The sequence below is a fragment of the Mesocricetus auratus genome, unplaced genomic scaffold, assembly GCF_017639785.1.
Source record: "Mesocricetus auratus isolate SY011 unplaced genomic scaffold, BCM_Maur_2.0 Super-Scaffold_100014, whole genome shotgun sequence".
Lineage (NCBI taxonomy): Eukaryota > Metazoa > Chordata > Mammalia > Rodentia > Cricetidae > Mesocricetus > Mesocricetus auratus.
In genome coordinates, this window is record NW_024429197.1 from 8,489,547 (window position 1) to 8,505,167 (window position 15,621).

Here is a 15,621-nt window from a genome sequence, read left to right on the forward strand (position 1 = left end):
ACCAAAAAAATAATAATAATAAAAGGACAGCCTCCAAAGCCACAGAGAAACCCTGTCTCGAAAAACCAAAAAAAAAAAATAATAATAATAATAATTAAAATGTTTAATGCAAGGTGGGCATGGTGGCACACAGTCTGGTCTAGGCCAATTCTAGGCCTAGTGAATTCTAAGTCAGGCAACACATTGAGACTGTCTCAAAAATAAAAGCAGCCAGGAACTTGGGAGGCAGGGGCTGGCAGATCTTTTCGAGTTCAAGGCCAACCTTGTCTACACAGTGAGAACATGTCGCAAAAAAAAAAATGAGTAAAGCAAAAAAGGAAAATCAAAAATAAAGCACAATTTTAAATCTAAAAAATAAAGGATACCTATTTTCTAGTTGGAAAACTATCATGAAAACATATTGTGACATATCTCAAACAAGTGTTTGTAAATGTATCCCCATCAGTCGGGCTGTGTTGACACACACCTTTTTTATTTTAAGATTTTATTTATTTATTATGTATACAGTGTTCTGTCTGCATGTATGCCTGCAGGTCAGAAGAGGGCACCAGATCTCATGAGAGATGGCTGGGAGCCACCATGTGGTTGCTGGGAATTGAACTCAGGACCTCTGGATGAGCAGTCAGTGCTCTTAAACTCTGAGCCATCTCTCCAGCCCCTGGCACACACCTTTAATCCCAGCACTTGAGAGGCAGAGTCAGGTGGGTCTCTGTGAGCTCAAGGCTAGCCTGGTCTACAAAGATCCAGGATATGCTCCAAAGTTACAGAGAAACCCTGTCTTGGGAAAAAAAAAAGTATTCCCATCAGAATCTCAGGGGAGGTTGTTTTTTTTTCTTTTTATTGGTGTTTTTGTTGCTTGGTTAGTTGATTTGGTTTGTGTGTGTGTGTGTGTGTGTGTGTGTATGTAGACAAGGTTTCTCGGTTAGTTCTGACTGTCCTGGAACTCAATCTGTAGACCTTGCTGTCCTTGAACTGGAGATTTGCCTGCCTCTGGCTCCCCAGTGCTGGGAAAGGTGTGTGCCACCACTTCCTGGCTGAGATTTTTGGGTTTTTTTTTTTAAGATTTATTTATTATGTATACAGTATTCTGTCTGCATGGATCCCTGCAGGCCAGAAGAGGGCACCAGATTTTGTTACAGATGGTTGTGAGCCACCATGTGGTTGCTGGGAATTGAACTCAGGACCTCTGGAAGAGCAGCCAGTGCTCTTAACCTCTGAGCCATCTCTCCAGCCCGAGATTTTTGTTTTTAAAGGAAGAAAAGAATGAGGAGTTAGAGGTACAGTTCACTTGGTATAGTAGTGCCAGTCTGTTACCCCAGCACTCAGGAGGTGACAGGCAGGATCAGAAGTTCAAGGTCATCGGGCAGTGGGGGCTCTTGTCTTTAATCCCAGAACTCTGGAGGCAGAGGCAGGCAGATCTCTGTTGAGTTCGAGGCCAGCCTGGTCTACAGAGCAAGTTCCAGGCCAACCTGGTCTACAAGAGCTAGTTCCAGGGAAGCCTGCAAAGCCACAGAGAAACCCTGTCTCGAGGAGAAAAAAAAAAAGTTGTTCAAGGTCAGCAGAGTGCGATAGCATACTTCTTTAATCCCAGCAGAGGCAAGAGAATATGAGTTTAAGGCCAGCATGATCTACACAGTGAGTTCCAGGACAGGACTACAGAGAGACCCTGCCTAAAAAAACAAAATACAGACATACCAGAAGGAAATTGAGGAAATGACAGTGGTGGAAACTACAGATGATGACAAAAGGCAAATTCAGTATGCACTGGAGGAATTGTAGAATTACATACAACTGTGCAATGAGACATGCCTATATTGACATGAGAAGACAGTCACGGGTTTGGAGATGACTCCTGGCTGAGTGCGAGCTGCTCTCCTAAGAGGACCCTGGTTCCTGGCACCCATACTGCCAACTGCCTGAAACTCCAATTGTAGGAGATACAAAACCTTCTGGCAATTATAGCTATATGTGCACGCAGACACAACCACAAGTTCTAAGAGAGGAAGGAGGTTCCATCCCCAGCACCAACAGGGTGGCTCAGACCCATCCCTAATTCTAGTTCCAGGGGCTCCAACACCCACATCTGACCTCTGTGGGCACCAGGCATTCAGGTGGAGCAGATACACAGGTGAAACATCCATCCATATAATTAACTTTCTCGTTGATTTAGAAGTACATTACCATCCCAAAAACCTATCACTTGATGTTTTGTAAGAATTTTGTGTACACTGGAGACTGAACCCATGTGCTTTTCTTTGAGCATGTCCCCAGCCCTGAGTAAAGTATTGGGGTTTTTTTTGTTTGTTTGTTTTTTGGTTTTTTGTTTTTTTGTTTTTGGTTTTTGGAGACAGGGTTTCTCTGTAGCTTTGGAGGCTGTCCTGGAACTAGCTCTTGTAGACTAGGCTGGCCTCGAACTCACAGAGATCCGCCTGCCTCTGCCTCCCGAGTGCTGGGATTAAAGGCGTGCACCACCAACGCCCGGCCGGGGTTTTTGTTTTTGTAAGACAGGATTTCTCTGGGTAGCCCTGGTTGTCCTGGAACTCTTTGTAGACCAGGCTGGCCTCAAACTCAGAGATTCACCTGCCTCTGCCTCTAGAGTGCTAGGATTAAAGACATGTGCCACCACTACCCAGCATGTAACTCATTGTCTTTGAAACTCATGCTTACAGCAATTTAGTGCTACTTTGATAAGAGTGTGAAGTCATTCAGTACAAATTACTTTGGCCAGGAATACATGTCTAGGACATTGTGGGGTTATTTTTTTGAGACAGGGTTTCTCTGTAGCTTTGGAGGCTGTCCTGGAACTAGCTCTTGTAGACCAGGCTGGTCTCGAACTTAGAGAACTGCCTGCCTCTGGCTCCCAAATGCTGGGATTAAAGGTGTGGCCCACAACACCCAGTTGGTCACTGTGTTTTTAAATTGTATTTTTAAATTCTTCATAGGGTCATATTCTCAAGGATGCTCTGTACAACTGAATGCAGTAATTTGGGGGGGGGGGTTCAACCACAGCCTATATAGTTTCAGGACAGCCCAGAGATAAGTAGACCCTCTCTCAAAAAACAAATTCCTTAAAAAAAAGGTCTCAAACTTCTTCGTTGGGGGGTGGGGGAAACACACAGGTGGCTGGGTTGTCTTTCAATATGCAATCCTGCCTCCAGAAGAGCTGGGATTATAGGCATACACCAGCAAGACCTATGTAAATGGTACTCGGTTCAAAGAAACTCAGGGCAGAGTATGCTATATAGTAGTAGTCTACCAAGTCCGCTACATTCCCATCCTACTACTTGTTTGAAGACAGTAGGTAAGCCACAGTTAACAAACACACCTATTGGCTGATTTGTTGGAAGATGCCAACCAAAACTACTGCATGGCTTTATCAATCTATATTTGAGAATGAGATGGAGTACTTGCTCACCCCCACTTCCTGGAAAAGCTCAAAATATTTTTCTAAGGAGTAAGGAATTTTGTTATTCAGTTAACTTCTCCCAACACAATAAACCAACCCCACCTTAGGTTGTAACTTTCTGCCTCAGGAAGGGAACAGAGATGGAGAGTTAACCACCCAATGGCCATCACCCCTGTGATGGAAGCTCCATCAACTAAAGCTACAGGGTTCCCAGCTTTTTTATTTTGGTTTTTCGAGACAGGGTTTCTCTGTAGTTTTGGAGGCTGTCCTGGAACTGAGATCCGCCTGCCTCTGCCTCTGCCTCCCAAGTGCTGGGATTAAAGGTGTGCGCCACCAAAGCCCAGCTGTTTCCAACTTAAGTGTCTAAGAGCTAGCAATCTCACAGGCATGCTTGGTTCTGAACTTTTGCCATCTTCATCTGGTTACTAACTCATACTTTTTTTTTTTTTTTGGTTTTTCAAGACAGGGTTTCTCTGTGGCTTTGGAGGCTGTCCTGGAACTCACTTGGTAGTCCAGGCTCACAGAGATCCGCCTGCCTCTGCCTCCCGAGTGCTGGGATTAAAGGCGTGCACCACCAACGCCCGGCAACTCATACCCTTTTTAAGTTTTGTGTCCCATCTATCAGGTTGAGCTCTTTATTGGCAAATTCTCAGAATACCTTGGCTTTCAACACGAAGTCAAGTTGAACTGTGAAACATGATAATCTTATGACTGGTATTGTTGTGAGGGATTTGAATTTGCTTCCCTGCCACCTATAATGACAGCAGGAGCTTCTGTGTATACCTGGCTGTCCTAGGAACTCAATCTGTAGACCAGGCTAGCATCAAAGAAGTGATCCACCTGCCTCTGCCCCCAGGCCCATTATCTTTGTTTTGTTTTTTGACTGGATTTCTCTGTGGCTTTGGAGATTGTCCTGGAACTAGCTCTTATAGATCAGGCTGGACTTGAACTCACAGAGATCCACCTCCTGACTGCTAGTATGTGCCATCTTAAAAGCATTATGTGTTATGGTGATGTGTCAGTGCCCCACATGCAGCAAGAGGATGTTACTAGATCTCCAGGAACTGGGAGTTACAGGAGACACCTTATGGGTCTTCAGACTCCAACCTGGGTCCACTGGAAGAACAAACAGTACATAACTCACCGAGCCATCTCTCCAGCCAGAGGGATCCTTTGGCATTTTAACCCTCATCCTTAGTATTCCTATGCTATACCTAAAAGCACTCCGGAGGCAGAGACTAGTTTTTAAGTCTGATTCTGGCCAGCTGATCTACCAATTGATACACATTTAAAACTTAAAAAAAAAAAAGACCAGCTTTCCCCTCCAACCCACTACACATCTTGTATGTTCAGACTCAGATTTGGGATTAGGAAGGTTTTTTTCATTATAAGTATATCCATTATCCATTCAATATCCACAAAATCAAGACAAATAATAAAAAAATTTATTAACAAATATACAAAATACACAGTATCCAACTGTGTCTTACAAAATTCACACATATGCAATACTATACAATACTTACAAGTATATATAAGACTTCCACCTGTATGCAATTTTCTGGTCCATCTGTGTTCCTATAATTTCAAGAGAAACCTCAACTGTGAACGTGTCACCATTAAGCATCTTTCTGTAATGGAGTTTAATTTACTGTCATGATACTCAGGCAGGTAGGCTAATGATGGAGGTCAGGAAATCTCAGTAAAGTGCAGTTTTAGGAACCCCAGCCCTTAGTTTTCCTTTACACAGGTATCCACAGTCCATAAGGACTTTTTTTCTTATCTATTTTTGGTGATCCTGATGATGTCTCTTCAGTAGCAGCTTTAGCTGTTTTCTGTAGCGGCTTTGCTATGGAATTCTGTAAGACAAATTAAAGTCAACTTACCAGAAATGATGAACACAAATTTAAAAAGTTACATAAGTAGATCTAATTTTCAAGGGTAATGTTCGGATACACTTACATTAGAGCTGAAGGCTATGTTTCTTTGTGTAGAAGATTTCTCACTGGGAGTTTCAGTTTCATCTTCAGCTTGCTTTTCTGAGAGCTAGAGGGGTAGAGAATTTTTAAACATAGCCTCAGATTTTGAATACTGTATAAAAAACAGCCCAATTGCACACAAATGTAGATGTGGACACAAACCAAATTCAATCTATTGCCACAGTAAACAAGCTATAGACAACAAAGAAACTGCTGTTTCCACTTAAGACTGACTTAGAAGTAGACAGTTCCCCAGGAATACCTGATTCTTTGTTGTGAATATAACTCATTTTTGAGTAAGTGCAATAGAAAATGCTTTGTTAAAAGAATGGAGGCATTTGCAGAGGGTGCCTCAATCATCTCAAGAAGCACTTCTTGCCTAAGCAAACGGTAGGCGGACCCCAAGGTCACAGACAAACCACCTTCGTTGTACAACTTTTACCTTAAATTTCCATAAAGCAATTTTTTTGAGACCAGGTCTCTTCATCCCCTGGCTGACCTCCTAATTCATTATGTAGCCAAGGATGACCTTGAATAATCCTGTCCCCCAAGTGCTGAGATCACGGGGGTAGAGCACTATACACCCAGTTTACACTATTGGGAACTAACCCTGATGTTATGTACTCTAGACCAACTGAGCTATATCCCCAGACCAAATTATCAACTTTTTAAGATTCAGGTTTCACACCAAATAACTTCTAAGTACAGTGCAATACGCCAATGCACATCCTTTGTAATTCTGGAGAATTGTAATAAACTTATCTGCAAGTGAAGCAGGCCTCTTCTTCTGTAATCACTCAAAACATCTGGAATATATTGCATATATTATGAACGGGACATCTAGAGCACAGATGCCCCACCATTACACAGTGCATCCAGGCTGAATCGTCAAACTACCTTCCACAATAGCCCTAGCCCAAAACTCTAACATGCACATGGGACTACCTTCCACAAAAGCTAAGCTTTACTCTCTGAACATCAACTCTGGCATTTTAACCCATGATCAATTACCAACAGATTTTCTTCATCATTGTCTGGAGACCACATTCATGATTTCTATAAGACAGAAATAAAGCAGATAAACTATACTGTATACTGAACACAGACTTTTGGGAACAATGCTGTAAGTGAGAGCTATTGATAGAACACTCCAGTCTCTAAAGACTAGACAGAGTAAGAAAAAAACAAAGTACTACCAATAATACAGCCAGTGGCTTTACTGTTTTGGAAACTGGCCAAGTGTCAGAATGAAAACAAGTTCATCACCTCTCAGTTTCCTGGAGATGAACTAGTACTTGTCAGATTAAGGTTAGTTTTGTTCTGGACAAATGATTTAAGATGTCCCAGGAGGGCTGTCTACAGTAAACTCTTAACAGGGGAAGGAGATTTGCTGGCAGTAGCCCTCTGAAGATACTTACCTCCATCTTTGCGCCACTGCTCAAAACAGCTGCTCTCTGGCTTGTTTCCTTGGCTACAGTTCGGAGACTCGCTGGCAAGTCAAAGTTGGCTGTTCCAAGAGCTTTTGCTGCATTGGCTTTTGCTATTTCTAGCAGCTCCATTCGATCTAAGAGCATTAAGACATTCATTACCCTTTAGTTCAGTAAGCCCCCAAATAAAACAGTAATGCTTTCCTTTTAATGAGCATTGTTGGACAACAAAAATAACAATTTTACTCTTTGGACAACAAAAATAACAATTTTACTCTGAGGAAAAAAAGAAGCTTTCCAAAACTACCTCAAAAACTCACTTTTATTTTTTTTTCTCCTGGTTTTGAGACAGTGTTCTTCTGTTCAACAATCCTGGCTGTCCTGGAACTCACTTTGTAGACCAGGCTGGCCTCGAACTCAAGAAGATCCACCTGCCTCTGCCTCCAGACTGGCTACAGTTAGCTGTCCTGACAAACAGCACTGTTTTGTCTTCAAGTATTTCTGTAAACTAGGGGGTTTGGTAACTATATAAGTCCAATTAACACTACTATTAATCTTGACAGTGTTAAGCATTCATATTCAAAGTTTATTATTTATTTTATAGTAATACCAACTCACCTGAAAGTTAGCAAAATCCGATCTTTTTTTTCCAGTAAATCGTCTAAAAATGTTTTAAGTTCTTCCCACCTTAAACTAAGTCATCAACATACGTTAAAGGTCGTACTAAAAACAGCCTACTATTAGAAGAGAGAAACTCGCCGGGCGTTGGTGGCGCACGCCTTTAATCCCAGCACTCGGGAGGCAGAGGCAGGCGGATCTCTGTGAGTTCGAGACCAGCCTGGACTACCAAGCGAGTTCCAGGACAGCCTCCAAAGCCACAGAGAAAACCCTATCTCGAAAAACCAAAAAGAAGAAAGAAACTCCTCTCTTTGGGACAGCGAGACCATAAATGCACTTATAATTTTGGTAATTATTGTACCACCACACCTGGCTTTCACTCTATTTACCAGCTAAAAATATTCTCCTCTTCCCCCTCCAAGAAATCTGAAGTTTTCTGGCACCGAAGTAAACTCTCTGGGAAAGCGCCCGGGGCCGGGGCAGTCCAGTTAAAAGGTCCCGGGTTTAATCTTACCAATCCAACTAAACCACCTGACTAGTCCCTGGCCGACGACGGCTGGATGAGAGCGTCCTCCATTCTTCATTCCCAGAACCCCACCGGCACAAACGTCAAAGTGACACCAAGACCCACCTTTCTCGCTTAGGCGGAAGGGAGTTCTGCTCCTGCTGCGCGACCTGGTTCTGGATCTTTCCCTCCACCGGGGGCGGTCCTCGGGGTACACCGTGCGGCCGAACCCGTAGTAGCGACGGCCGCGCGTGATCGCGTAGTACGACCTCCTGTGATACGACCTCCCGCGGGAGCGCGACCTGCTCCGGGACCGGCAGGGCGACGGCGACTGGCAGTACCTCCGCGACGGCCCGTAAAAGCTACCTCGGTGATAGCGGCGGCCTCGGGACCGGGACCGGCTGCGTGAGTACGACCGCGAGTAGCGCCTGTACTTGCGCTGGTGGCGCCTGCGGGACCGGGACCGGGAGCGCTTGCTCCGCCGCGACCGGCTATGGCTGCGCGACGAGCGGCTGGCGCTGCGCGAGTCGGGGCCGGAGCTGCGGGACGAAGAGCGGCTGCGGGAGCGCGACGACAGGCGGCTGGAGCGGCCCGAGCCCGACGCCGATGGTGACGCTTTCTCCTGCGGAGAGCCGGGCCACATATCGTTTACGTACTTTGACACGGCGGCCGAGGACGTGACTTCCTTCTCGGAAGCGGGCTCCTTCCGCAAACGCAACGGCGTCTAGGAACGACGGCAAAGGGCAAAGGTCAATCCCGGAGGCGGGAGCGCGCGTGCGCGAACAGGCGAGCCGGTGCACTCGATCCCTCGCGACTGCGCCACCCGACTCACCTTAAACCGGTGACGTGCTCGCAAAGTCGAGAGGAAAGCCTAGTGGACACTTCCCTCTCAGACCAGGGTCCGAAGGCGTCCGCGTTTACCGTTCCCACCGAACTGAGAGCACGGCAACCTCCACCTACGAAGTCCGGACGCGAACTGAACCTACTGCGGACGTCAGCATCGAAAATACTAGAAGCTAGTGCGGAGCATGCGCGCAAACGTCAGCGCGGTGGGGTGGGCTCTCCTCTCATCCAATCGCCATTCGACGTTGGCGCTCTGCCGGTCGCTTCCGGCTACGCCTTCGAGACACGCATGCGTAGAATCCGCCATTCCGTTCCACCCCCGCCCCACCCCATCCCGGCGTTGTACATCCGGGTATTTTGGGAAATTGTTGTTTTCAGGGATGTTTGTTTGTGGGTTAGATAATTGGTTGGTTTCGGGGTTTGATGTTCTGAGACAGGGACTAGCTTTATGTAGCTCAATCAGGCTTCAAACTCGTTGCAATCCTCCTGCCCCTGCCTCCCCAGTACTAGGATTACCGGCCTGTGCGGTACCACGCCCAACTTTGTTTTCCTTTGTTTTGTTTTTTTGGTTGCTCCACCCAAATTCGGGGGAAGGTGGGGTCGCCAACAATTCAGCGTGCAGACAACAGCGACCCGACCCCACGTCCCCGCTCCCCCTTCCCCCTGCTCCCCGGACCGGTGATGTCCATCCCCCTCCCGTTCCCCACCCTCATGCCCATCCCGGCTCAGCTGCGGCCTGGCTGTCCTTCCTGACCTTCTCCAGGGTAGCCTGGGAAGGCACATCATAGGGCCCCGGAAATGCAGTTTCAGTATAGAAAGGGTGCCTTAACTTGCTTATTTGAGCTACTAAATGTAATTGAAGTCAAGACAGAAATTCCAAAACAACCACAGTTGACCTTTGAGGAGTAAGAGTGGCTGATAGCTGGGTGGTGGTGGTGCACTTGAGATGGGAGGCAGACATAGGTGGATCTTTGTGAGTTCGAGGCCATCCTGGTCTACACAGTGAGTTACAGGACAGCCAAGGCTACAAAGAGAAACCCTGTCTTGAAAAAGCAACAAAAAAGAATGGTTGATAGGTCTATTTTATATGTGTGTAGAAGCCTAAGTCTCTTGAACCGGAGTTACCGGCGGTTGTGGGCTACCAAGCATGCTGCGGGTAGTGGGGACCCCCCTCCCCACAGCCCGTGGGCTCTGAAACACAGCAAAAGCTTTTACTCCTAATAATGAGCCGTTTCTGCAGCTAATAGGTCTGTCCTAAGATTTAAGTGTGATAAGTGCAGGACGTTTAAACTTATTTCCGGGGCAGATTCCAAACATTCATTTTCATAAAGCATAACAGTGACCTTAAAAAATGTTGGCAAAGGTGTTGTAATTTAAGAAAAGTGTGAGAGAAAGACGCTATGCAACAGGGTTCAAGCATAGGGTTTGTTGGTTTGTTTTTAATTAGGGAAAGAGATCATCAAAAGGGGAAAGAAACAGCAGGGGAGAGAGAGAGAAAAGAGGGAGGGAGGGAGGGAGGGAGGGAGGGAGGGAGGGAGGGAGGGAGGGAGGGAGGGAGGGAGGGGAACAGACAGGGATAGAAAGAGAGAAGGATGGAGGGGATCAGGGCCTTTTAAAAGGGAACATAGTGAATATGCACAGGTGGTGCTCTTAGTGGCTGCAGCTGAGGGTGTATCCTGTCAGAACCCCAAGAACAGGCGTAAGGATTCAGGCATTATGCTGGCCTGCCCCTGTCACCTGGCAGAATGCATTCAAGCAGTACTCTGGTCAGCTCAGGGTTCTATGAAAGACCCCTGCCCGCTTATGCTCCTCTCTTCCTTTCCTGCTGTTCCCCTGGGGCAGACAGGACTTTTCCTCACTCCCTCTTCTCTTCTGTCCTCTCTCTGTCTCTTTACCCATTTCTCTTTTCTCCCTGCCAATTCCCTTTCTAACAACTTCCCACTAAGTTCTGTCTGCCTGGCATGCTTGTCTCCCACCTTGGTCACCCTTGTGTGTCATGGAATCTGCCAATGTTCCCCTCACAGTTTGTCATAAAACAACAAGTGAAGCTGGGCATTGGTGGCTCACACCTTTAATCCCAGCACTCGGGAAGCAGAGGCAGGAGGATCTCTGTGAGTTTGAGAGCAGCCTGGTCTACAAGAGCCAGTTCCAGGACAGCCTCCAAAGCCACAGAGAAACCCTGTCTCGAAAAACAAAAACAAAAAAGAATTTTGAAACAGAGGGAAAGTGTGAAACAGGACTTTCCCCTAATACAGAATGCCAGTGTCTTTGTGTTCAGTTAAAGGGGCAGGTGTCATCCCCAGAGCATCAAGACCACAGCCAGAGAAGCAGCAGAGACCTCCACACAGGGAAAGCTGGATCCTTGACATCACTACAGGAAAGAGCTTTAGGAGCAGCCAAGTTGAAGGGGAGGAAGAGCCTATTAAGGAATTGTAACATACATGTCAGTATGAGAATAGGTGCGTGCTCAGGAAAAGGATAAGACACAGCCAGGAAGAATGGTTCACTACGCTGTCTTTACCAAGCCCCGGTGCGGGAGGCACCTATGTTACAAAGCTGGCTCAGCAGTTATGGGCACTTGCAGCTTGTCCCAAGGACACCAGCTCAGTTTCCAGCATCCACTAGGTGGCTCAGAACCATCTGTAACTCCAGTCTGAGGGTATCTGAGGGTACTTCTGACCTCTGAGGACACCAGACACACATTTTATTTTTTCAAGACTGTGTTTTTCAACCAGTGATGGTGGTGCACGTCTTTAATCCCAGCACTCAGGAGGCAGAGGCAAGCAAATCTCTGTGAGTTCGAGACCAGCCTGGTCCACAAGAGCTAGTTCCAGGACAGCCTCCAAAACCACAGAGAAACCCTATCTCAAAAAAAAAAAAAAGTGTTTTTCTGTAAGCCTGGCTGTTCTGGAACTCACTTTGTAGACCAGGGTGGCCTCAAATTCATCTAAGTCCTGCTGCCTCTACCTCCTGAGTGCTGAGTCTAAAGCATCACTAAGCCCAGCTCAGACTCACATTGTTAATAGAAAAAGCAAGAGAGACAGTATCTCACACTAAAGCAAGGGCTGTCCTGAAAGGTATCATGTAGTCCAGGCTGGTCTCAAAGTCACAACACACTTGCCATTGTGTCATAAGCAGACTATGTCAGAAACATAGATGGACACATTATGCCTTCCCAGACTGTCAGAACTCGCTGAATAATAATAAGTTCACAAGCTGTGTCACCTTCATCAGCAGCAATTTGCCAAGTACCAAGTGAGCTATCTCCCCAGCCCTAAATACAGAATCCTTTATACCAATCTTCACTACTGCCATTATCTCTCTGTGACACAGCACACAGCACATAATAAGTCTATATATGTGTATATTTAGGTTACAGGATGTCCCAGGAGTGTTAAAGAGATCATAGCTGAGTCCGAGGCTTTTGAGAGACATCACACAAAAGGCATGCAGAAGGCTGATAGGGAGACGGAGAACTTCTCTGTGGGAATAAGATAATGAAACCCTCCCTATAGGAGGTCTGCTGCAGTTGCAGGGTCAAAGCTGAGCAGAACCCAGGGTGGAGCTCCCCCAGTCAAGGTGCAGGACTATTGAGACCAAAGAGGCTGGGGAGGCGAAAGGCAGGACAGGGTTCAGATGGGTAAACAGGCAGATAAATGGATGGCAGAACCACACGGGTGGGTAACAATTCTAATAGGCTACCTCAGCATCAGGGAGGCCAGGTGGAGCTGATGCTGAGTTTTTATACTCCACAGTGGGTTTTATTTTTTTATTGTTTGGTTTTTTTCAAGACAGGGTTTCTCTGTAGCTTTGGAGCCTGTCCTCCACCTGCCACTGCCTCCTGAGTGCTGGAATTAAAAGTGTGAGCCACCACTGCATGTTCAAAAAAGACTTTAAGTCACAAGAATGCTAATCAGACAGAGATGGCAGTAAGTGGCTACTGAGGGGGCTAAAGACAGTCCAGAACAGTCGGGTGGATCTCTGTGTGTTCAAGGCCAGCCTGATCTATAGAGCAAGTTCCAGGATAGGCTCCAAAGCTACAGAGAAAACCCAGTCTCAAAAAATGAACAAACAAAAGCCAAGAACAATTTGGCCCTGGCCCTGGCCCTGTCACATTCCAGCTCTCCAGTCATGGAAGTTCTCATCAGCCAGTCAGGCCTGCAGGATGCTTGGCCTATGTACAGCTCTCTTTCTCTCCTTCATGCTCTCCTGTAATTTCATGTACAGAGACTAAGATCTCTCATTTGTATTGGTCTTCATAACAGAAGGAGAAATGTCCCCCATAGTCTGGGGCATTTGAATATTTGGTCCCCAGTTAGGGGCACTGTTTGGGTAACTGTAGGTGGCTCAACCTTGTTGGAGGAAGTAGCTGGAAGTATGAGGGTAGATTACAAAGCCTTGTCCAGTTGCAAGTTCCTTAGTTCTGCCTCGTGCTTATGATTGAAGACATAAGCTCTCAACTTCCTGCTCAAGTCACTTGTCACCCTCCCTGCCCACCCCATGTTGGGTTCTTGCCTCTATAAGCAAAAACAACCTCTTATCTTTAAGTTGCATTGATCGTGTTTGTTTGTTTGTTTTATCACAGCAGCAGCAAAGCAACCAATACAGCCAGTAAAGGTCAAAAAGAGCAGAGATGACACAAAGAAAAGCTAGTTCTTAGCTTCGTAGAAATCTTAGTAAGAGCTGGTAAAAAAATGTTATCAACGCCGGGCGGTGGTGGCACACGCCTTAATCCCAGCACTCGGGAGGCAGAGGCAGGCGGATCTCTGTGAGTTCGAGGCTGGGCTGGACCGACAACCTCGAAAACAATACAGAGAAACCCTGTCTCGAAAAACCAAAAAAAAAAAATGTTATCAATAGACATTTAAGAGATTTCATTAAATTTCTGTCTTTGGACAGTTGGTGGTAGTACATGCCTTTGATCTCAGCACTTGGGAAACAGAAGCAGGTGGAGCTCTGTGAGTTCAAGGAGAGCCTGGTCGACAAAGGGAGTTCTGGGACAGTCAGGGCTACACAGAAAAGGTGGACGTGGGGGAGCTCTGACTTTTGGAGCTGGGGATGATGAGGAATGTCCTTCTTTATGCTGTCAATGTATGTTTCTCTTACTGGTTGAAGAATAAAGCTGTTTCAGCCAATGGATATGTAGGATTTAGCCAGGTGAGAAATCCAAACAGGGACAGAGAAAGGTAGTAGGCAGGGTTGAGGAGATTCCATGTAGCTGCCGAGGAAGCAAGAAACCCAGGCACCACCGGTATGTCAAGACCCCATGGAGATACATAGATTAATAGAAATGGGTTAATTAACAGAGAGCTTGCCAATAAGAAGCCTGAGTCATAGGCCAAGCAGTTTATAATTAATAAAAGCCTCTGTGTGCTTATTTGTGACTGAATGGCTGTGGGGCCAGGCAGGACAGAAACTTCCCATCTACATGGGGCATATGGCTCACTGGGTAGGGTGCCAATTTAGCATGTGGAGGCCCAGCGTAGTAACATCGTCAGCAGGGATATATAGATAGTAAATACACACACACACACGCACAGAGAGAGAGAGAGAGACAGAGACAGAGAGAGAGAGAACTGCTTGACCTAGACTCCCCTGCCTTGAGACATTAACCAGTAATTAGGCAGTCACAATAAATCTCTATCTTAAGGTTAAAAAAAAAAAAACATGTCCATTTAAAAAATAGGCCATGGCCCAGGGCCTGGGGAGATGGCTCAGTGGTTAAGAGTACTGGCTGTTCTCGTGGACCACTTGGTTCAATTCCCAACACCCACATGGATGTTGACAATGGCTGTAACTCCAGTTCCAGGCAGCCAGCGCCATTCACACAAGTGGTGCGTAAATGTACATGCAGGCAAAATTGAAAGGTTCAGGCATTACGCTGGCCTGCCCTGTTACCTGGCAGGATGCGCTCAGGCAACACTCTGGCCAGCCCAGAGTTCCGTGAGAACCAGGCAGGTGCAAAGGACCCCTTTAAAGGACTGACCCCTGCCCGTTTACTCTCTCTTACTCCTCTTCCTCTCTTACTCTCTCTTACTCTTTTGCTCTTTCTCTTACTCTCTCTCTCTCTCATCTCTCTCTCTCTGCTCCCCTTTTCCCTCCCCGTCCACCAATAAACTCCATGTGGGATCGTTGAGTCGCGGTCTGTGTCTCCTTACTGGATAAACCTAAACGTTTTAGCAACAAAAATACTCATCATATTGACTAGGTTGTGGGTCTAGGGCCAGGGTTAAGTAGTAGAGCCCTGGGTTCCAGCCCCAGCACTGAGGGGCAGAGGGGAGAGCACGATACTAATTTAATAGACTAATCCGCTAATGTCCCACCCCAAGCTACAGAGTTTAATGCATCAAAAGAAAAATATGGGTCTGGGGAGATGGTCCCTGCTCCTAGTTCTGTCAGGCAGTGAACCACCCCCACCTCTTATGTGCCACAGGTACCTGACGCTACCTGCCACCCACATAGACCTGTGATCAGAGTGGGGCCAACCCCAGTCTCATTAAAGTCACCACTGGGCCTGAAAAATGGCTCAGCAGATAAAAGTACTTGCTGCAAAGTCGGAAAACCTGAGTTTGATTCCAGGGACCCATACGGTGGACGGAGAGACCCGACTCCCGCAGGTTGTCCTGTCTGACCACACAATAAGAACAATAAATAAATAAAAGTGTAACAAAAAATTAAAACAACTAGTAAGGTCAGACTGTCGCTTCCTTTCCTCGGTCCCAAAAGGAAGGCTCAACTCTAGTATTTCCCACGGTGACCAGAGGGACTAGAAAAGGGGGTTTGGGCCTGCGCAGACTTGTCGGCGCGGGGGCGTGGCCCACAGACCCTGCCCTGGGACCCGCC

At 46.6% G+C, this 15,621-nt stretch overlaps 1 protein-coding gene across 3 annotated transcripts; it reads right to left on the reverse strand.

Moving 5' to 3' along the window:
• Window positions 1-4,829: 4,829 nt before the first annotated feature.
• Rsrp1 (arginine and serine rich protein 1) lies at window positions 4,830-8,939 on the reverse strand. Of its 3 annotated transcripts, none has more exons than XM_005079593.4 (5): window positions 8,768-8,936; window positions 8,062-8,659; window positions 6,804-6,949; window positions 5,369-5,452; window positions 4,830-5,265 (listed from the first exon to the last, which is right to left on the reverse strand). In XM_005079593.4, the coding sequence occupies exons 2-5, from the start codon at window positions 8,576-8,578 to the stop codon at window positions 5,149-5,151; spliced, it is 864 nt and encodes a 287-aa protein (XP_005079650.3). In that variant the 5' UTR covers window positions 8,579-8,659; window positions 8,768-8,936; the 3' UTR covers window positions 4,830-5,148. The 3 variants fall into 3 exon arrangements, 1 of the variants encoding a protein (XP_005079650.3); XR_005881191.1 differs by having other exon boundaries at window positions 5,199-5,265; window positions 6,397-6,949; window positions 8,768-8,939; XR_005881190.1 differs by having other exon boundaries at window positions 5,199-5,265; window positions 5,369-6,191; window positions 6,397-6,949; window positions 8,768-8,939.
• Between the last annotated feature and the right edge of the window lie 6,682 nt (window positions 8,940-15,621).

Excerpts from the sequence above, each read along its gene's own strand:
- Rsrp1 (XM_005079593.4), bottom strand. The coding sequence starts at position 8,578 with ATGTGGCCCGGCTCTCCGCAGGAGAAAGCGTCACCATCGGCGTCGGGC. Across the intron at positions 6,950-8,061 it reads CTTCCGCCTAAGCGAGAAAG|ATCGAATGGAGCTGCTAGAA; the intron begins GTGGGTCTTGGT and ends TAATGCTCTTAG. Across the intron at positions 5,266-5,368 it reads ACATAGCCTTCAGCTCTAAT|AATTCCATAGCAAAGCCGCT; the intron begins GTAAGTGTATCC and ends TTTGTCTTACAG.